Here is a 22,559-nt window from a genome sequence, read left to right on the forward strand (position 1 = left end):
ATTGTTTTAAGGACACATTTTTGTTAACTTTTCTATAACAGGAATGTCGATATTTTATACCGAGGAAGACGAGTATTTCGAAGCAAAAACGTGATAATTTTTGTACAAAAACATGGTTTCATATGAATGTGTAGAATGAATGTCATATCTCCCTTATTTCTACTGTCTTCAATAGGGGAATACGAGGTGCTGGTAGGGACTGGGGAGCTAGCAGTGAGGCGTTGAGGACAGTGTATGTAGCTTTGGTGAGGTCCATGATAGACTACGGGTGCATGGCTTATGGGTCGGCGGCCCAGTCGCATCTGAGTAAGGTGGATGTGCTTCAGGCTCGGGCTTTGAGGATATGTAGTGGGGCCGTCAAGTCTACTCCAGTGCAGGCACTTCAGGTGGCGATGGGGGAGATGCCCCTGGAGATAAGGAGAGGGCAGTTAACGGCTAATTACTGGGCGAGTCTGCAGGGACATGGTGACTCTCACCCGACTAAGGGGGTTCTTAGGGACTGCTGCGAGAATGGGAAGGGTAAAAAGAATAACTTTGGCCGGGTGGGGCAGGAAGTGGCGGTAGAGTTTGGAGTGGGGGGTCTAAGTATAAGCCCCTCGGTGGTGTATCCAGCCGTGGCTCCTTGGATCTTAGAGTGGCCTGTGGTGGATTGGCGGCTGCTGGAATTGAAGAGGTCAGAGGAGAGGGTGGATTTGGTGAGTGCCTGTGAGGGACCCATGCGTGAGTCTTATGGGGACTATACGGCGGTCTATACATGTAGATGGGTCGAAGGATCCGGAGACTAGGGTGACAGGGTTTGGAGTGGTGGTCCCAGGGAGGGGCGTGGCGGTCAGCAGGAGGACTACGAACGGTCTGGGTGTATACACTGTTGAGATGGTGGCTGTGCTGGTGGCGCTGAGGTGGAGCATGCTCGGGTGGGGAGGGTGGTGATTTGTTGTGACTCATCGTCAGTGTTGGCTAGCCTGAGGTCTTTTCGCTCCAGTAGCCGTCAGGATTTGCTGTATGAGGTCCTGATGAGTGTGACTAGGTGTGTGAGCCAGGCCAGCGAGGTGAGGTTTTCTTGGGTCCCGGCGCACGTATAGGAGTGAGGGGGAATGAGGTTGCGGATAACTTGGCTAAGGGGGCCTTGAGGAAGGGGACGGTGGAAATGCAGGTCAGGGTTAGTAAGGCCGAGGCGAAGGGGTTGATTTGGGAGAGGGCAGTTCAGGTGTGTCAGGAGAGGTGGGAGGGGGCTTTGAAAGGGTGTCACTTCCTGCAGCGTAGTGTTAGGGGTATAGGAAATAGTGTGGATGAGGTTGAGGCTGGGGCACTGTGGGTTTAATAAAACACTGAAGCTGGTGCGGAAACATCAGAGTGGGCTCTGTGAGGGGTGTGAGGAGGAGGAATCAGTGGGGCATGTAGGCCTACTGATGGAGTGTAGGGCTTATGCGGTGCAGAGGAGGGTGATGGAGGGAAGGTTGAGGGAGATGGGGGGTTAGGGGGTTGGCGATGAGGGAAATACTGAGTGGGGGAGGGGGAGATAAGGCGAAGGTGGTGATAGGGTTTTTGAGAAGTGTGGAGGTGTATGACAGGGTGTGAGGGACATGGGGGTTAGGGATGGAATCTAGGTAGAATAGCTGAAATACACGTGATGCATAGAGTGTGGGGTATATAGCATAGTGTAGATCAGGGGTAGGCAACCCTAGGCACGTGTGCCTGCATAGGCACAGGGGGCAGCAGTAAAAAATATATATATATAATATTTTTTTTCTTTTTTTTTTTGCTTTGAAATATTATAGTGAAATATTTTGCACTGTTGTCGCATTTATCTTGTTGAAATCCTCCCACAGGTTATTTTTACTAGCACATATTTAATTGAGACCCTTTATTTGTTTATTATTTCAATTTAGCTGGAAATACATTGCTACATCATTCAGTAACATTTGCAGAGCCTTATAACAAAAACATTATTACGGTCACCATTGTGACCAGTGGGATTAATCAACAAATTGTATTATTTATTTTTCTATTTCATTGAACATTGCACATGTTAAAAGCCATTTCTTTTACTCAAAATGTGAGTATTACCAAGTCAACTTGTGTTCTTAAAACAATGACAATAAACATAGTTTTATTAGGTTGAAATAATGTGGTTGTGTACTTATTTTTCTGTTAACTTATTATGGATTGAAAACTGAAAACCTTAATGCACAGTAACTGAACTCAATCTTTTTAAGTTCTGGTAACTTTTTACAGTGTAGTCTTGCGATCAATCAAAACTTATTTACACGATATACCTCATATTCACCCTCCATTCACATCCTGGTGTTCTCCTGGTGTTCTCCATTAGGCCTGTAGGTGGAGCTATGACAGCACACGTACAGTACACACACCGATGGTGTGTGATGTGTCCAAAAATGAATGGGCAAATTTGAGTGAAATGGTCGCACTGTATGCAGCTGTTTGTCTGCATTGCACTGCCCCCCCCCCCCCCCCAACTCAGATTTAGGGTTGATACAACCATCATAATAATATTGTTAATAATAACAATAATGATGTAATAATGTAAAAATTATCATTAAAAATACCTGATTATGAGAAGAAAGAAATTACGATGCATGGACTATTGTTGCGGCACACTAGTTACAACTATATTTCAAACAGGCACTCCATGTCAAAAAGGTTGCTGACCCCTGGTGTAGATGGAGGATGATGGGGATGGGGAATAGTGTGATTGTAGGAAGTTGTTTTGTAGGTTAGTTAGTTAGCTTCGGGGTTAGAGAGGGGAGCCTGGAGGCGTGAATATTAAAGAGAAACGCTGAACGAAAATCTGAACACAAGTTGGTTGCCTTTAATATTCAGTAAGGAATAGGCAGCCTGCGTCTGCGGCTCTGCAGATACCCCCTACTCGACAGGGGGAGTAGGGAAGTACATACACCGGAAATGCTACCCCACACACACTTCCGGCCGTAGTTCTTTACCAGGCTTTATCTCAAACTGGGAAGGGAACGAGGTTAGTATTTCTATCGTGTCTGTGACCCGTGTTCCTGCCTGGTGTGTAGTGTCAGTGAAGCCATTCGAAAGGCACGCCGAAACAACACATAACAGAAGGTATGTTGTGGGCAAACATATGTTCGAAACAATGTGTAGTTACTTATATTAATCTGATTGATTGATTGATTGATTGAAAAGTTTATTAACAGATTGCAGAATGGGTACAGTACAGTACAGCTCAATACATACAATTGTTAAGGGGATGCAGACCAGAGAAAGACTTTCGTCTTGTTTACATCAGGGTCCCCCATTTTCAATTCATCATAACATATATATATGACATACATGACATACAGATAGACAGTACTGCTACATCTATACATTTATGACATATCAGATTTCCAAATACAGTACTGTTTGTGATATAAAAGTGTCCAGAAAAGGAGTGTATATACATTTGGCGTAGACACTGTACATCTCTGTTTATGTTGATAAAGTATCCGTTCGCTAACTTGGCTATCATCACAAGCTGGTGCTCCCGCAGCATGAAACCCATAATGGGTTAGCTTGAGGTTTATAGCAGGTTTTACAGCATTGTTGTGATGGTGTGCCTGGACAGACAATCACTTGCAAATAAACAAACAGTGCGGACAGTTAATGGTCTGATTTGAGAAGATTTGCCTGGAGGCTCGACGGTCAAAACCAGATGTACAATAATAACATGACACCACGAGTCTTCTGTAAACCACAACACGTAGCCTGCAAGCTAAACCTGGTTTTGACCGTCTAGCCTCCAGGCAAATCTTCTCAAATCAGACCATTATTACTGTCCGCACTGTTTATTTGCAAGTGATTGTCTGTCCATACATCACTGCATGGGTTGCTGTGGTAACGTTAGCTACACTTAACGCTAGTTGACCCATATGACGATAGTCAACACTATGTAACGTTAGCCTACTTGTTGCCGAGTTTGTAACGTTATGTAACGAAAGCTTATTGTTACGTTGTCAGCTTGTGACTGCAACTTGTTCCTGTTCGCGGACGATTCAGTCCTGCTGGTCTCTGACAAGAACAAGTTGCAGGTTAAAAAAAACCTTAGCTCGGAACTCGGCAGAATCTGCACCTGGCTCGCTGATAACAAACTATCATTACACCTGGGTAAACAACAGAGTCCATTCTCTTTGGATCAAATAACAAACTCAGCCAGGCCAACGGCTTCTCTGTTACAGTGGGTGACAATATTGTCACAAGGAAAGATGGGTTCCATCCTAGAGGCAAATCTTTCCTGTGACAAAATGGCATCCAATGTAATAAAAAAGGTCAACAAACTAACTAGATTCCTGTACCGGATCTTCTCTCTGGTAAACAAGAATACCCTGAAGACTCTGGCAGGAGCACTCATTCAAGGGTACTACGACTATGCTTGCACCTCATGGTACCAAAGCACATCAAAGGCGCTAAAAACAAGATTACAAACATCACAAAACAAACTGGTCAGACTACTACTTGACCTTACTCCTAGAACCCACCTCACCCCTGCCCACTTTGACAACCTAGGATGGCTTAGAGTAGACGACAGAGTACAGCAACTTGCAATGGGCCTGGTCTACAAGATACACTACACCACTAAGGTACCCATGTACATGTCAAAATACTTCCCAAAGGTCAGTGAATACCACGACCATAACACCAGAGGGAGCTCCACAAATCATGTTAAACCCAGATTCGGCTCAAACAAGGGACTAAACACGTTTCGCAATTATGCCACATCAATGTGGAACGCCCTACCCACAGCTGTAAAGGAATGTGAATCACTACCCACCTTCAAAGAGCACCTACGGGAGACTGCAATTCGAAACTGTCTCCTATAAATGTCCAAACCCAACCCCCTCCAATGTACAGTTTCCATATAAACAGCGCGACTCCCAAGAGGAGTTATCACAGTCTATAGGGCAGGGCTGAAGAGCTGCCAAGCTGCTTCTAAACTGTAATGTGTGTGTATCAGCCAGGCTCAACCCCTCGCTTCCAGCTGGAGCGAAACATGGAAGTTATGTGACTGTCTAGTCATGGCTCTAGGCAGAATCACGAATAGTGGTCTAAGAAGTTAATTCTATTTTGAACGTGATTCACTGCGCATTAGTTAGATTACACATTGCGCTTGTTATGCCTTTGAACGTCTGCCACCGCAAAAGGTACTTGTCAACGAATTGTGACAGCCCTATTGTTTACTGTTATTGACCTTGTATGTATGATGGTGTCATTTTAAGTGTTGAGCTGGATATTTAATCTAATGTTTAACTCCCTTTGTTTTTAAAATGGTCTAAACTTAAATTGTGAAATGTGTGATGTTTTGAACCTGAACAGTTGAGATATATTTAATCTTGATTCTCAAAATCTTGTGTGTTGTTGTTATCATTCATTCTATCTTACTATTTGAAATAAATAAGATTGTGCCACAATGACCTTGTTTTCTCTCCCTGTATCTATGCTCTGTTGCTTTCGTCTGCTGTGTTTTCTCTTTCCCCAGTGAAAACTGCTGATGTAAAAGTGTGTGAATCTGGGGAGACCAGACCAATCTACCAGAGAACTCTGTAGATGATGATGGTGATAAAGGAAACTACTCCAGTTCAATAACCCCCTTTTTTCTTTTTCTTGTCTGCTAAATATTTCAGCTTTGCGTTGGTGTTGGAGTGTTGTGCCCCTGCCCCTGGGCCCCTAACAAGTCCCCTGATTGGAGGGCTTACAGGGAGCTCCCTTCTGATTGGCCAGCACGCTGCCTCCTTTCAGCTGGCTCAGATCAAAGCCCAGCTTGCCCTGACGCAAATAAGCAACACTATGGCAACCAAGGTGTTTCCTTGAAAACCAGCACCCCAACCCACCATCTCCCTACAAATCCCCATTCCCCTGCAGCTGCAGCCCTCAATCTCCTCAACCTTCTCAAGGCTGTTAACACCATGTCCAATCCCCTGTACAACCCCTATGCCCCTGGAGCTCAGAGATCCACACGGGGGCAGTATGGACTCACTGGTACCCAGGCAGGGATGGACCCTCTTGGGGCTTCTTCTCACCTGGACTCTGGGTCTGGCCTCGGATCCTCTGTGTCCTCTGGGCTTTCTACAAACCCTGGGGGGATGATCTCGTCGATGCATCCTCAGACTATGAGCTATGAAACAGGGCAGAGAACATCTGCTCACACGGCTGGCGAGGAGAGCACCATAGACAGGAATATCAGAGAAGCTAGAGAGGAGCTAAGGCTACTGGACCAGATGATGCAGCAGAAACCGCAGCAACCGCAACAGGCCACAGCCTGGGACCGAGAGCCTCCCCTGACCAAGAACCCCAGAGAGGAGATGCCTTCTATGGGTGCAGGTTTGACCAGTTACCCCTCATCTTCTTCCTCTGCATCATTTGGGCGATCTGTTGGACACTCAGACATGCAGCGCAGTGGTGGTAGCTCCATGGACAGGTTGTCTAACTACCAGATGCCCTCTGCTGCCTCCTCATCTAATTTCTACTCCTCCCCCTCCTCATACTCCTTTTCCATGGCTCAAAACGTACCTATATCCCACTCGCAGACCAGCAGCGGTGTTAGTGGATCAGACCACTTTGGAGCTTCTGGAGTGGGGCTGAGGCGGTCAGAGGAATTGACACCCATCCTCCGCCAGCCAAGTAAAGTGATTGACTGTGGACATTCCAGTAAATATACCGGAGGATTTGTTGATGAGATTGCTGGAGGAAGTAGTGGTCTCAGCAGTAGCAGTGGAGGGAGTGAAAGCATGTCGATGGACAGTTATCGTAGTAGCAGTCATCGTAGAGAACCTCCACCCAAAGATTTTGATACAGTGAAATATAGTGGTGCCAGTTCTTCCTGTGACCAGATTAGCTCTGTTTCTGGTTCCAGCTCTCCTTATGGATCAATGTGTGACTTTGTGACTCCACCAAACCTAGACCCTCCCAAACTATCCCAGAGGCCAGAGCAGACCAACCAGTCAACACTGAAGCTGAACCAGAGCCATGTTTCTCTTCCAAAGAAAGACATGAACGACAGGATCCCGGAGTTCAAAACTCCCAAACCCATCGCTAAAAGGCTGCCGACACCAACGATGATGAGGGACTACTCTGCGACCCTGCCCAGAATCTTTCCTCATACCTGTTCTCTATGTAACATAGAATGTATACAGATGAAGGTGAGTAGAGAGTCACACTGTGTCTCTCCAGGATTTACTGTTCCTGTAATAATCTGTAATTATATATATTTAAATTATATATTTGTCATCATCTGCTGTAAAAGTCCTGGATTATTTCTGTTTTAGAAATTGCAATTAGAGGACAAAGTTAGCTATGATTTGATTGTGATAAGTGTTCTGCTTAGACTAATCATGTACAATTGCAATGATTCAGGGAAATTGCAATACTTAATTTTAACAGTGGACATTTGTTATTTTGTAAAGTATTGCACTTGCAATATTTGTAGTTTAATAGATTTTTTTTGTCTCCTGGAGGGACTCTTATCTAAAGGTTTTATGTAACTCGGAAATCAGTTACATATTATATACTGGGAATGTTTGTATAAAGCCATTATCACATAATATTTCTGAAGAGTTCGAATTGATTAATTCCTGCCGCTAAGATGTCGGATTCATGTTGAAATCAGGAATTCGGATCAATCAGTTGCTCTAGATCAGCGGTTCCCAAACTTTTTTGGCCGTGCACCCCCTGTCACCTTCCGACCTAGCTCGCGCACCCCCCAATGGGTTTCTGTTAGAAAAAATTGTTGCTGGTCTCCGTGCACAGATTCAATTTTTTATTTTATCTCTTCCCACGGCGACTATGGATAGGGAATTTCTTTATTTAATTAAAATGTTCACGACAATACTCTGCCAGCATGTTTAATATCCATAATACTAAAGGTTTGACTAAGATTTGTATGACATTTTATTGTAAAAAATGTTTACCACCATTAGCCTTTTCATGTCACGCACCACCTAGAGGGCGCTCGCACACCACAAGGGGTGCGCGCACCACAGTTTGGGAACCACTGCTCTAGATGAGTGATGTGCTGAATATTAAATTGAATAAAAGGACAAAAAAGTTATACACTTGTGAAAGTGCCTCACAGATCCTGAAGACTGAAGATGATAAATATTGAAGAACAAAATATTGTTTTCAACTAAATATTGTTTTCAACTTTCTTTTCTTTAACTCATTGGACGCCACGTATTATCCTCATCCTGTAGTATCTACCGCCACCGCTGTAAACTGTGGGAGTCGCTCACCTTGTTTGCAGGGCTATAACTATTTAAATATTATAGCTATATATGCAATACTATGGCCCATTTTACATCGAGTATATATCGTTCAAGATGTGAAAAAGGAATATTTTTTCCATCCATACATTCTCGTTTTATACCGTGGTGAATATAAGTATCGTTTTAGAGTGGTCTAGGGTAATTCCTGGGAGGCTAGTAATAGCCTGTGACGCATATTATACTTAATCCATTGGCATTTCGTCCCTATACATGCTACAATTAAAAATTCAAATGCATATGATCGCTATATTATGTTCCATCATGCATGCATGAAAGGGGGGGGGGGTAGTTTCTGATTAATTGTCAATAACGGCATTCGTTAGTACAACAGCATACGCTGATCAGGGCGATGGCTATGAAAACAAACCTGTGGCCGATGAGACTCTAAAAAGAATATTCTAATTATTTGATTGCCATCTGCTAGATCGTATGTCCATTTGGCCCACGCCATAACCCCCAACAGCATTATGAATCTGGCGTCCCGAAAGCGATTCAATGCGATTGGGTATACCCCTCGGTCCACGTTACTCAAAAACTCCGCCCCGGAGGAATTTCAATGATACACTGAGTCATACACGGAGTCAGAAAGGAAGTGAGACATCGGCCGCAATATTTAAATGTATTGCCTTTTTTAAATGACTCCGAAGAGGAGAAGCTATGGATGCGGAAAAACATGCATTGTGTTTGTAACCTACTTGGTTTCAAACCTGGGTCCCCCACATGGGAAAACAAGCATCTACTATTCAGCCAAAGATGATCTCCTCTGGCCAAGGGAGATATTAGACTTCAGGCAGGGCCACTCTGCTACACCCCTCCCCTCTCTGACTAAGGAAGATATTGGGCTTACTAGGCTTCGGGAATGGCTACCCACTCTGGCCAAGGGATATATTAGGCTTATCCGAGGTCAGACAGGGTGTTACTACACAGACCTAGGGTTGGCCAATATACATATTCTGTGTTATTGTATGGTGTAGGGATGGGCATTTTAAAGAAAAATTCAGATCAATTGATCACATGCTATACTCGAGTGGTTGTGTATTACTCGTAAAGGGTAATCGTAAATATTTATTTACATTTTTTTTAACTTAATTTAGTTCATTCACATATATGTTTAAGGAAACCAACAAACAAGGGGCGGCTAAGTGGCGCAGTGGGCAAGGCGCTCGCCACTAATGCAGGAGATGCTGGGTTCGAGCCCAGCTCTCGGCATTGCTACCAGCTTGGCTGGTCGTTCATACTAACGCAAATGGCAGTGTTAGGGGTGGGAAGCTGGTGGGTGGGGATCGGACGTTGTGGACAGCGACTCCTACAGGTCGGTTGGTGCGCCTGCGCAGCAGAATCAGGAAGCAACGGGGCGGCGTGACCCTCCCTCGCCGCTGAGAGATCGCGCTGTGCAGGTGAAAAGATGCGACGGCTGCCTCCTCGTGTACCGGAGGGGACACGTGATGCAAGGCTTCGTCCACATTGCAGCCGGCCAGTGGGAGCCATGGCCTAACAGCGTTCGAGACAGGGGAGGGTAGAATTGGACAATACGAAATTGGGATGGGAGAAAAATAGAAAATGGGAGAAAAAGTTGAAAAAAAGGAAACCAACAAACAGTTATAATCTTACACATAGCCTACATGTGAAACAAATATGTAAATTTTTTAAATTTTCTTTCCATAAAAACTATTCATAATTTAAGAGATTTTTCTCATAGCTGCGAGTAATCGATTACTCACGCCCATCAGTATGGTGGGATGTTTTAATATCTGGAATCATGACACAATTTCGTTGTCTAAATCAATTAAGATTCATCTAACAAATTATTCAGTATGTCAAGTGAAAAGTATTGTAGTTTTATCTTGATAATAGTACAGTCGGGTCCATAAATATTTGGACATTGACACAACTTGCAAATGTTTGGCTCTGTACACCACCACAATGTACTTGAAATTAAACTTTCTTTAATTTGAGGGTATTTACATCCAAATCAGGTGAATCAGATCTTTAATCTTTCAAAATGTTCAGTTGCTATTGCATGCACTCATCTGTGTTTCACTTCACACTTGAGTGCATGCTTACCAACTGTAAGTCTGCAACACTACTATCACCGACATCTAAGAAGGGAGATCCCCCCTTGAATGGCCCTTCTAAGGTTTCTCTCCTCCACACTGCCTGTGGAGCATTTTTCCCTATTGTTAGGTTTTAGTGAGTTTTTCCTTACCTTCGCGTGGGGTATGTCTGGGAGTGCTTGCATTCTTTCTTTCATTTATTTGCATTTATCTAAAAATTTTTGGACCTTATGGTGTTCTTGTTCTGTTCTTGACTTATTGTTATGTTTTCTTCTTGACTTGTTTAAAGAAGACCTGTACGGCCCATGGGGACATTAACGTGTGTTGTCAGGCCTTATAAATAAATTTGATTTGATTTGATTTGAACAGTGTAGGAATTACAAAAGTTTCCTTTTTACAAGGGACCAAACGTCCAACGGACGAACTAACAGACCATAAATAAAATAGTCACTTTTAATACTTGGTTGCAAATCCTTTGCAGTCGATGACGGCCTGATGTCTGGAACCCATACACATCACCAGACACTGGGTTTCATCCTGCTTCTTCTTGGGGCATTTTTGTCTTCAGCAAGTGAAATGCATGCTCAATTGAATTCAGGTCAGGTGATTGACTTGGCCATTGCACAACATTCCTCTTCTTTGTCTTTGTTTTTTTGTCAAAAAACTTTTGTTGCTTTCGCAGTATACTTCAGGTCATTGGCCATCTGCATTGTGAAGTGCTTTCCAATGAGTTCTGACACATTTGGCTGAATATGAGCCGTCACAACATCAATAAATACAAGGGAACCAAGGCTTTTTTTTTTTTTTAAACGTTTTTCTATCAGGTCTGTTTTTGAGGCTCACCAATGGTTTACATATTGTAGTGAACTCTCTGTATTCACTCTGGTGAATTCTTCTCTTGATTGTTGACCTTGATACAGATATGCCTACCTCCTGGAGAGTGTTCTTGATCTGGCCAACTGTTGTGAAGGGGTTTTTCTTCACCAGGGAAAGAATTCTGTCATCCACCACAGTTGTTTTCCATGGTCTTCCGGGTCCTTTGGTTTTGCCGAGCTCACCAGTGCAGTTTATATTTTAAAGAATGTACCAGACAGTTTACTTGACCAGACTTAATGTTTTTGCCATCTCTCTGGTGGGTTTGATATTTTTTTTCAGCCTAATGATGGCTTGCTTCACTGATAGTGACAGCTCTTTGGACCTCATATTGAGAGTTGACAGCAACATATTCCAAATGCAAATACCACGCTCTAGTCTAGACCTCTTATCAGCTCCTTGTAAATTAAATAATGAGGGAATAACACGCACATGGCCATGGAACAGCTGATTATTATCGATATTGTTATAAGTATAAAAAAATCATTTTTTTATTTAATTTAAAATCTTTTTATTAAAATTTCTTTTAACAGATTTATGTTTATTTTGCAGCAATTCTTTGTCGTTACCACCATCTTTAGTGTTACAGCCTCTCACACTCCAGTTCTCAGGCTGCAGCTGGTTTGAAAGCGAAAGTAAACAGGCTTCTCTGCTGGCTGTGGCTCCAGGGGAGTTGAATAGTTCTGGCTCTGCTAGTGTCTTTTCTATCTTTTGGCTCTTTTTTGGTGGACAAACCACTGCACATGTGCACCGTGACTCGTAACTGGAGACTAGCTCTGCTAGCACACATAGCCTACTGTGTACAGACGGTTTCAAACTGTATTTTAAATTAGAAAGCAAACAAAATAAATGGACGAGAAAAATAAATCTCAATTTTGGTCAGTATTGTCATTTGGACAAGCAAAGCCATTACTTTATGTTGCAGACAAGAAATACAAGTCTGCCCTGTTGGAGGTCACAAAAAAAAAGTATATATATATTTTTTATTGATAAAAAAAAGATTATCTATAGATTATTAAAATATATCGCGATAGTTATAGTTTATCGCCCAGCCCACTCTTCCCTTTACCAGTGCAGTCTGATATGATCAACTGACATGATCCTGTAAAAACAAGATGGTGAAGCTTGAAGCTGTTTTGTAGTAGTGGTGAGGAGGATAACGGTTACATTGAAGGCTTGTCTAACTGCTGTTTTGTTGTGTTCTGTTTTGATCATCAGGATTGGATCGCTCACCAGAACTGCCTTCATCACATCGATAGCTGCAGACTACTACGCAACAAGTCAGTCTGTTTCTGTCTTTCCTTTTCATCTGATCTAAAGCCTGGACCTATTTATCAAACTAGGACTACGAATACTGACCTATGCTTCATGGGGTGAATGCACAAACCTTCTAGTAGAGCCATATGAAATCCGTTTTATTTTTTTCCAAATTCCATTTTATTTTTTTCCAAATTCCATTTTTTTCCGTTTTAATATTTCAGAATTCTGTATTTTGCTTTGTACGCTCATTTTACCATCAGAAATAGTGTCTAATAAGTGGGAATTAATAAATGTCCACAATTTAATAAGATATAACAGTCCATTTAATAGGGCTGTCTTAAATACTTCGAAGCTTCGAAGCTTCGCATGGGATTCGAATATGAAAATAAAATTGTATTATTAGAAAATATAAAAATATAAATGATATATATATTTTTTTTTGCAAAATCAACTCTGCCTCTCTTTGTTAATTACAACAAGCAATGCTGTTTGTTATTTAAGATGAGGTCGGACTCGGCACTGACAGATTTGTGTTCATTGTGCTGCTTTTATAAAGCCTCAAATGACGGCTTACAATATTTCATCAAAGCAAAGTGTTTTGTTTGTCTAAGATTTAAAAAGGTTTAAACTTTACAGCACTGACAAAGTTGAACAAAGTGCTGTACAAGTCCCACGATTTTTTTTTTTTTTTATTATTATTTACAGTTGATTCCATTTTTATTGCTCAATTCCGCGATTCCGTCCGCGATTCCGTGATCGCGGATTTCATATGGCTCTACCTTCTAGTAATGTTATTTAGACCAGTTGTTTTCAACCCAATAAACGCTGTGGCACACCTAAATAAGTTTCCAAGGAAAACACCATGAATTTGATCTTACAAGGGATATGCCGATATTGGTATCAGATATTGGGCCGATACTGGGCTAAAACGGGGTATCAGCATCTTGAGTTTACCCAATACTAAAATCTGATGCAAAGTGTAACATGAAAAAGTGACTTGATTTAATGCATTTCTTTTACTAATAGAGGCACGTTAGAGCTCCATAAATGAGAAAAGCTTCTTGGAATATATATATATTTTTTTAAACTTTATTTTTTAGCGTTTGTCGCTTTTCTGGTCAAGCATGACCGACAGAAACAGGTTGAAATGGGATGTAGAGCAGGGGAAGACATTCTGAGAAATGACGGCGGGTCCGGGAATCGAACTCGTGTCCCCCAGATCCGTGATGAGCACGGTTTTCCCCGACGCAGAAATAGCGCTGAGATATGCGGTGAGCTACGGGATCTCCCCTTGGAATATTTTTTTTGTCCAATTTTTTGTATTTATTTATTTTTTACCCAGGGACAGTGCACATTAATGAACATCTTCAGTTTCCACATCAATGTAAATGTACCAGATTTGAGCTAATTAGCTAGTTTCCATCTGTAGTCCCTGCCTACCATGCATGTCTTTTATGGTGTTGGAGGAAACTGGAGTACCCAGAGGATAATAGTTTGTTATCCGATGATATTGATGGTTTAGGACATAAGATAATCTGTATCGACAGTGAAAAGGTGTTATTTGTGCATCCCTATCTTATCCTACATCTCCCCCTTCCTTGTGCACCAGATAATGTCTTGTAGATTGTATTAACAGTTTGTAGAATATATTGTATTTAACCTGTTGTTTTCACCCAGGTACCCAGATTGGAAGGCTGAGACAGCAGCTACCGAGACTGGAAGGGAGAAACCGCACGTGAAGAAACCCAGGTAAGTTATTCTGTTTAGACAGCTGCCACCTTGGGCTGGGCAATGTCATTATTTATGAATGAATGAGTTATTCTGTTCAGACAGCTGCCACCTTGGGCTGGGCAATATGTCTTTATGAATCATTGAATGACATTTTAAGAACTCCGTTGCTAGGGGAAAATATTTGGTCCAAGTTTATTTCTTGGGACCAATGGCAATCTGGGAGCTACTGCAACAGGAAATAAACATGATGGACCCATTTTGAATGTTTATGTTAACTCATTGACTGCCGGGGATTAGCCTTGGCCCTGATTAGCCGCTGCCACGCTTTAAAAGATAGGAGTGAGTCACCTTCAGTGTTTCCCTTATATGCATTCAGCGCTGCGCCGCTGCTGAATCAGGACCGCCGCTGCTATGAACTAGACTATTAAAAAAAATATATATATATTATAATTTTATTTTTTTGTATTCCATTTGGGCTATGGGGGGTGCTTAACACTTTGGCTGCCTAAGGTTAAATTCATGATATACCATAGATTGCCAGCGCTATTTGTCTATGGAGAAAGTCCCCTTCTTTGCAGGGCTATAACTTTTTAAATTCTATTGCTACATTGCCATTATTAGGGCCCATTCAAAGTCCTATATGTATTGTTCATTGTGTAGCAACGTTAAACTTTTTCATTCACATATTCATAGTAAAGTATGGTCTAATGTATAAGTATGTTTTCATCTCTTTCTGCAGCTTTCTCCAGAACGTGATATATAGCCCCAAATGCATTATATTGATGATGAAATACAGTTTGATGGCAATCGGCGCGATATAAAAAATTCCAACTAGACGTACTTCTAGAAGTTACTACACGTCATCTGATGTTGACCGGATGGGCGAGGGGGCGTTTATAATTCCGTGGGCAGCGTTATACCAATCATCTAATGTGGGTCAAATGTTGATAATAGCAGTTAGTATCGAAGACGGTAACGTTACACGCTGAAACTCACCCCAGTCTCCGCGCGCCGTTGGGCGATCATCGTCGAGTAGAAATCTTATCATTATGGGATATATTTTTACCCGGTCCATCTCCAGCTTGTATAATGGTATATACGTCCAAATCATGTTGTTTATCGAGTTATTGCCAATCGATCACCGTGTAGCGTGCCGAGCCAGAGTCCCATGAACTATAGCGAGCGCCCGGAAGTACTACGGTCGTCATGACAACCTCTATTCAACATCCTGTTTGGCGATTGCGCCGATCGGCCACCAGATGGCGCTCCTGAACCGCCAGAGAGCTCAGTGGGTCCTGCTGGTGGATCTCAGGCCAGCGGAGGGGACATATGAATCCGATCGCAGATTTTTGAAATATTGATATAAGGACGACGTAACGCGTCCTCCGGCAACTTTAGCATGGCCAGCAAAGACGTCTAAAGACGGGTCCCGGCACTCAAAGTGTTAATGACTGAAGGAGTCGACTGAAGGCTTCTTGTCCCCTGCGAAAGCATGCAATTGGTCCACCAGATGGATACATCTTGATATTTGTCTAGTGTGTTCATTAGACACGTGAAATCCTCTGTGCAGGGATGTAGCACTACAGATGTTTGGAGGGAGTGAGTTCCAGAGGGTGGGTGCGGCAACAGAGAAGGCTCTGGGACCAACAGTCTGCATGTTGGTGGTGGGGATGGAGAGGAGACCGGAGTCAGGACCGCAGCCTCCGGGGCGGGATGTAGGGATGGAGGAGGTCAGCTAGGTACTGGGGGGCAAGGGAGTGAATGGCTTTGTAGGTGATGAGGAGGATCTTGAAATTGATGCGGTGATTGATTCCGTATTTACAGGTGAAGACTGACCTGAGGAACAGGCTGCAGGGAGACCATCTGGCAGCTTGTATGCGTCTCAGCATCAATGGGCCCCCTACCAGTGAATTCCCCTACCAAAGAGCCCTGGAGCTTTTCTTTAAAAAGCCCAGGAAAATGAAATGCTCTAAGGCAGAATGTAGCCTATGCCACTGAGACTTCTTAGGTGTAAAGTGCTGTTGTAGTGTTATGATTTGTGTATGTTAGACAGTTAGTATGTTCTATCTTACTATTTCTTTCACTATTTGGGCAATTTTACATAATTCCTGTGAGTCTTTAAAAAAAGAAAAAAAAAAAGGCTGGGCTCGGCACTGACAGATTTGTGTTCATTGTGCTGCTTTTATAAAGCCTCAAATGACCGCTTACAATATTTCATGAAAGCAAAGTGTTTCGTTTGTCTAAGATTTAAAAAGGTTTAAACTTTACAGCACTGACAAAGTGCTGTACAAGTCCCACAACATAAATAAAAAAATTTGAAGCTTCGAATTAAAATCGAATCTCGGCCCCGAAGCTTCGATTTCCAAAAAAAAAAAATCAAAGGTCAGCCCTAGAGAGAGGAGAGATTGCTCCGAGAGTGTGCGTGTGTGTGCTTCGAGTCGCGATGCAGGGGCACTCGGGGAGAGACGGAGGAGAGATCACTCCGTATGAGCCTCTCTCAAGTGTGTCTGTCTAAAACCGCTTCCGCATTATTTCCACTCGCTGCTCATATAAACGTATCACAGTTGATTGTGGGCTGGCGGTGGCAGATCAGCTCCTTGCTACGTAGGATAGCGAGTCAAATCAGAATGGCTTGGTTCAGTGGGGGAGGATCTTGTCTCATCTGAACTGGAGGAATGCACAAAAATGAGAATCTGAGACATAGACAGTTCCGCGATAACACAGACAATATTAATGACTACACTGAAACAGTGCTGGACTTTGTCTGTACTCTGGTAGAAGAAACAATCCCCTCTACCACAATTAGTTTAGTGGGATGCTCGATATTGGCTTTTTGACCTATACCGATATTGTCCAACTCTTAATTTCCGATACCGATATCAACCGATACCGATATATGCAAAAAAAAATATATATATATGCAATTTAAAAAAAAAAATCAAGTAATAATTAACATTACATATCTCTTGTTGTGGAATTAACACAACATTATGCATACTTTTGACAATAAATAAAATCAGAATTTGTTATTACTTGCTTGCCTGGGTAAATAAAGGTTATAGAAATGTTAAAAAAAATTATAAAAAAACCGATACCGATATTTTCCGATATCACATTTTAATGCCGATATTGGCGATAATATCGGTAGGCCGATAATATCGGACATCCCTAGAGTTTACCCAAACCAAAAGCCCTGGGTAGACAAATCCGTCCGTGAGGCTCTGAAAGCGTGCACCTCAGCCTACAACGCCGGGCTTGTGACGGGCAACATGAATGAACACAAGGCGGCGAGATACAACGTAAGGAGGACAGTAATAGAGGCAAAACGGTGTTACAGGGATAAAGTTGAACTTCAGTTTGAACAGGCTGACTCCAGAGGTATGTGGCAGGGCCTCAGAACGATGACAGATTACAAAGGCACCTGGATACACGGATTTGGGATGGGAGAAAAAGTGGATCAAAAAAGAAAAAGTGAATATCAGGAAGGCAGCAGGACCGGACGGCATTCCCGGCCACGTCCTGTGCCGACCGACTGGCCCCGGTATTCACTGACATATTTAACCTGTCCTTAGAACAGGCTGGCATCCCCACCTGTCTGGAGAAGTCCACCATTATCCCTGTACCAAAGAAATCTACGCCCGCTTGCCTCAACGACTACCACCCTGTAGCTCTCACCTCCATAGCCATGAAGTGCTTTGAGAAGCTAGTGAAGGGCTACATCTGTTCCTCCCTCCCCATCAACCTGGACCCCCTGCAATTTGCATATCGCCCCAACAGGTCCACGGAGGACGCCATAGCCCATGTGCTGCACACAGCAGCATCACACCTGGACAAGAGGCAGGGGAACTACCGGTATGTGAGAATGCTGTTCATCGACTACAGCTCAGCATTCAATACCATAGTCCCCTCCAAACTCATAGCCAAGCTCAGGGACCTGGGCTTGAACTATGACCTCTGCCAGTGGGTCTTGGACTTCCTGACGGGTAGACCCCAGGTGGTGAGAGCAGGCAACTGCACCTCCTCATCCATCACCCTCAACATAGCGGCTCCCCAGGGCTGTGTTCTGAGTCCCATCCTCTACTCCCTGTACACACACGACTGTGTGGCACAGTGGAACAACAACACAATCATCAAATTTGCTGACGACACAGTAGTGGTGGGCCTGATCTCTGCAAACGATGAGGGGGCCTACCTGGAAGAGGTAAAGAATCTGTCACGGTGGTGTCAGGAGAACTGTCTCTCCCTGAACGTCAGCAAAACAAAATAGATTATTGTGGACTTTAGGAGGTCGGGATAACAGGATAATTGAAACGGTGGTCCTTTCCATCCATCGTAGAAAAACAACTGCCAGGTAGAGCATAAACTGTTGATCTCATAGGGAATGTTTGGAAAAGTCCTGATAGATGCCAATCCTGTTGCCCTTTCAGCAAACATCACCTTTCTCTCTGGCTAGTTTCCTCACCAACTCCTTCTGTTGATATCCTGAGAATCTGACGACAAAAGGCCTCAGAGCTCCGACTGCTTTGCAAGCTGCCGATGTTCTGTGAGCCCTTTCCAGCAGCAGCTCCCCTGTGAATTTAATTGAATATAACTTTATTGTCCACCAAGGTGGCTCACCAAACAGAAAAATCAACACAAGAAGCCACAAACGAGCACAACATAAAACACAAACGGGCATAGACATGGTTACACATTAGGATCACATATGGTCACTTTGCAGAATTAAGGATGCTAATGGCACTTGGAATGAAGGACTTCTTGAATATATTCCTAGTTGCCAGGGGGACTCTATAGCGCCTCCCAGATTTCAAGAGCTCAAACTGACTGAATAAAGGATAGGAGCTGTCTGCCAAGATACTCCTCACATTCTTCGTTGTTCTTTCTGTGAGGAGTACAGTTCCTCGCCAAGAACATCGGGAACTGTTTTCTTCAGGAACCCGATAGGATATTTTCCTTCCACTTCCTCTGGGAAACTATGTATGAGCAAATTGATACGTCTGTCTCTGTCCTCATGCTCGGCCAACTTTGCAGTCGATCTCTCAATTTCTGTTGCTTTAGGCAGCGCTTCCACCTTCCGGCAGTTTCCAACACCGAAACTCTGAATTGTAAACTCTCGAGTCCCTTGTTCACAACGGCCATCTTTTCATCTAGAGTGGTTAGGTTATGAATCTTGTTTGCTCTTCAGGTTTGTTCCTCTGGCATCTTTTTCCGTTCACTGGCCAGTTTATCAAACATCTTCTCCTGTCTCTCTACCATTTTTGTAACCCAAAGAGGTTCACCGGCGCCGTCTTTTCTGCCAGAGTTGGACTAGTTTCTGCAGTTTTCACACCATGTCGCTCGAGACAAATTAATTCTTAGATTCTCGCGATGTTGTCATCTTTCTGTTCAATAAAATGTTTGCTCTTGACTTAAAAATAAATGGTGCTGTTGGTCGTAACTAAGAAGCAATGAAATTGTGAATATGTGCAAGCTACAAATTTAAGCTACCTGCTCCATTGAACGCTGACCATTTTATAATTTCACGTCTCTTTTCTCTTTTCCATTTTTCTCCTCAGCCGCTCCCACTCTGACTCCCGCTCCTCGTCCCGCTCTCCCAGCCCCCGTCGTTGCCATGGCAAAGCACAGAGGGAGGAGCACAGGGCCCGTTCCCGGTCCCCACGTAGCTCCAGACACACACACGGGTTTGTGGGATACATGTACATGCATGTACATACATGTTTTTAAACGTTCTCTATAAATAAAGTGGATTGGATTAATTAATTTAATTAAGGAGTCGGGAGCTGCGCTGCCTGGGCGGCTGCTCTCCGTTACACAGCCAACGACATTACATAACATAATTATGTTGCAACCTTAGTCTATGAAGCAAACAATTATATAAATATTTATATGTAGTTAATAGAGACAAAGGCAGAATTCGACTTAATTAAGCATGTTTTTATATGGCTTACATTATTTAGAACGTTTTTAAACTTTCTAAATAATGTAAGCCAATTAATAAAGGCATTTAAAAATTGTAGAGCTGCCTTGGATCACAACTTTTCTTCTATAACGTATCCTACCCCGGATTTAATCCAAAGAGCACTTACCGAAACAAAACAAGAACGCTGAAGCCCTCTCCATATCCTCTTTTTTGATGTTTTAAAAATACTATAGAGAATTGTCAGTGCTGTAAAGTTTAAACCTTTTTAAGCCTTATTAATGTGTTGTGTGGCGTCATGTACAACGATACTTTTTTCAATTGATTTGACAAACTCGTAGAGTTATGTGGCACTCTGCTTTTTGGGTGTTGTCTTTGCATATTTTAAAGTGTAACCACACGCCTGAGGACTTCTTAGACATGTCTGCTGCACATGTCCTTGTTGTATTCAACACAGAGAGGAGGAGTCAATGAGGAATCTCCACGTGCTTGTTGTAGTTAGCAAAGAGAGGCGGAGTAATTTATTTTTATTAAAAAAAAAAAAAAAAAAAATCTGTTAGAATCCCGTGCCCATAAGGCGGTCGGGTGGCGTAGCGGAGATTGCGCTCGTCACCAATGCAAGAGGCTGCGGTCTCGACTCCCGGAGTCAGCGTTGCCCTTCGGCTTGGGCCGGTCGTCATACTAACTCGTTTGGCTGAGTTAGGGGGAGGGAAGTCGTGGGTGGTAATCTGGCGTTGTGGACAGCGACGCCTACAGGTCAGGTCTGGGTGCCTGCTCAGCGAAAGGCAGGAAATGGTGAAGGCAGCGTGACCTCCCACGCGTTACGCTTCACCAATGAGAGTCCTCGCTGCCAGGTGAAAAAATTGCCACTGGCTGTCTCCACATGTGTCGGAGGAAGCATGTGGTGGACTTCAGGGTTCCCTTGTACCGACCAGTAGGAGGAATATGCGCACAACAACCAGGTAGGGGAGGGGGGGAATTGGCATAACGACTAAATTGGGATGAAAAAAATTTAAATAGAAAATCAGGCGGAGATAGAGGATACAAAAAAAAGAATCCCGTGCCCATTGAACTAAGCTTTGAAGTATTTAAGACAGCCCTAATGTACACTTAAATCACCTGTCGCACACTCGCACACACACACACACACACACACACACACACACTTATACCTGGGCTCAACATGGTCTGAATCCCAGTGTCTGGACTTGTGGCTCACAGAAGCTCATTCTCGTTAAGTTCTGTAGGGCAGAGGGCTGTCCCATGTTAAAACCAGCAAGTCCATGAGGGTTCTGATGCAGACTATTTAAAAGCCATCTATGTGGTCATTCAGCAAGTCTGTAGCTTTGCGACTTTCACCCAAGGGAGTTGCCCACAATCCAAAGTGAAAGTGGTGATTGAAGTGTGAATCTCCTGCATTGAATACAATCACGTCTCACACAGACGACGTGTTCTTGAATTCCTTTTTGAGAGGTAGCAAATCACTATCCTCGCTAAACATTACATCTCTATATAGCTACCTTACTAGAGTGGTCGACCAAGTGTCCCTTGGCTGTCTACATAGGACATGCTGCTCATTGCCATCTTGGGTGTACCAAAGGAAATTACCACAAGACACAAGTAAAGGCACTTTTTTATTCTATCCACTAAAATGTTGTCTCTCATACCACCAGGTCTTTTGCCCGCTCCCCTCGCCGCTCCCCTCACCGTTCCCCTCCCTCCTCCTCCTCTCACCGCCGACGCTCGCGGTCAAGGAGCTACAAGAGACGGTCATCCCCAAAGTCCTCCAGCCGTCAACAGAAAGAGGGCAGCGCTGAGAGACTGGCCATGAGACTATCCGAGTCATCAGGTTAGAGAAAGAGAGAGAGAGATGTGTGACGCATCTTTCCTCATGCGTTTTGGGTTTAGGAAACAGGGAAACTCTAAACTTTTGGGATATCTGCTGTCCGATTTGCACAAACCGTATCCACTAGGGCAGGGGTGGCCAACCGTCAATGTGTGGCTCTTCCATCCATAAAAAAAATATATAATAATTATAATATATTTTTTTTATGTCACTCATTCCATAAGGACGTAGAATAAACATTTACAGATTTTTTTTAAAATGGTCCATTTGCATGTTCTTGGTATCTGAATCTAGGGACATCTATGGATCTCAGGGAATGTATTCCCAGTGTCAGAAATAGTGTGTCTGTTACTAGGCTTGAGTAAATTGTAATGAACCAAAGGAGAATATCAATTATATATATAAAAAAAAAAAAAAAAATCTTTGACTGTGAATAACACCATGCTAAAATTGACCAGACCTGAAAAATCTAAGCAAATGAATAAAGGGAAGATAATTAAACAGAAGGTTTTGTAGATACAGTACTGAATTCTGCCATCTTTTTTATAATGTACATTTCTCCACCATTTTTCATCATATTGCAACACCGTTTTTTG

At 43.1% G+C, this 22,559-nt stretch overlaps 1 protein-coding gene across 1 annotated transcript; it reads left to right on the forward strand.

The window, feature by feature from the left end:
* Nucleotides 1-272: 272 nt before the first annotated feature.
* Nucleotides 273-21,971, forward strand: LOC311242685 (uncharacterized protein; the record flags this gene model as incomplete). The annotated part of the gene is made up of 6 exons (XM_084331686.1): nucleotides 273-720; nucleotides 5,884-7,160; nucleotides 12,428-12,489; nucleotides 14,147-14,218; nucleotides 19,756-19,881; nucleotides 21,791-21,971. The coding sequence occupies 6 exons, from the start codon at nucleotides 273-275 to the stop codon at nucleotides 21,969-21,971; spliced, it is 2,166 nt and encodes a 721-aa protein (XP_084187812.1).
* Nucleotides 21,972-22,559: the final 588 nt, after the last annotated feature.

This window comes from Notolepis coatsorum (genome assembly GCF_963971535.1).
Source record: "Notolepis coatsorum genome assembly, chromosome: 1".
Classification (NCBI taxonomy): domain Eukaryota; kingdom Metazoa; phylum Chordata; class Actinopteri; order Aulopiformes; family Paralepididae; genus Notolepis; species Notolepis coatsorum.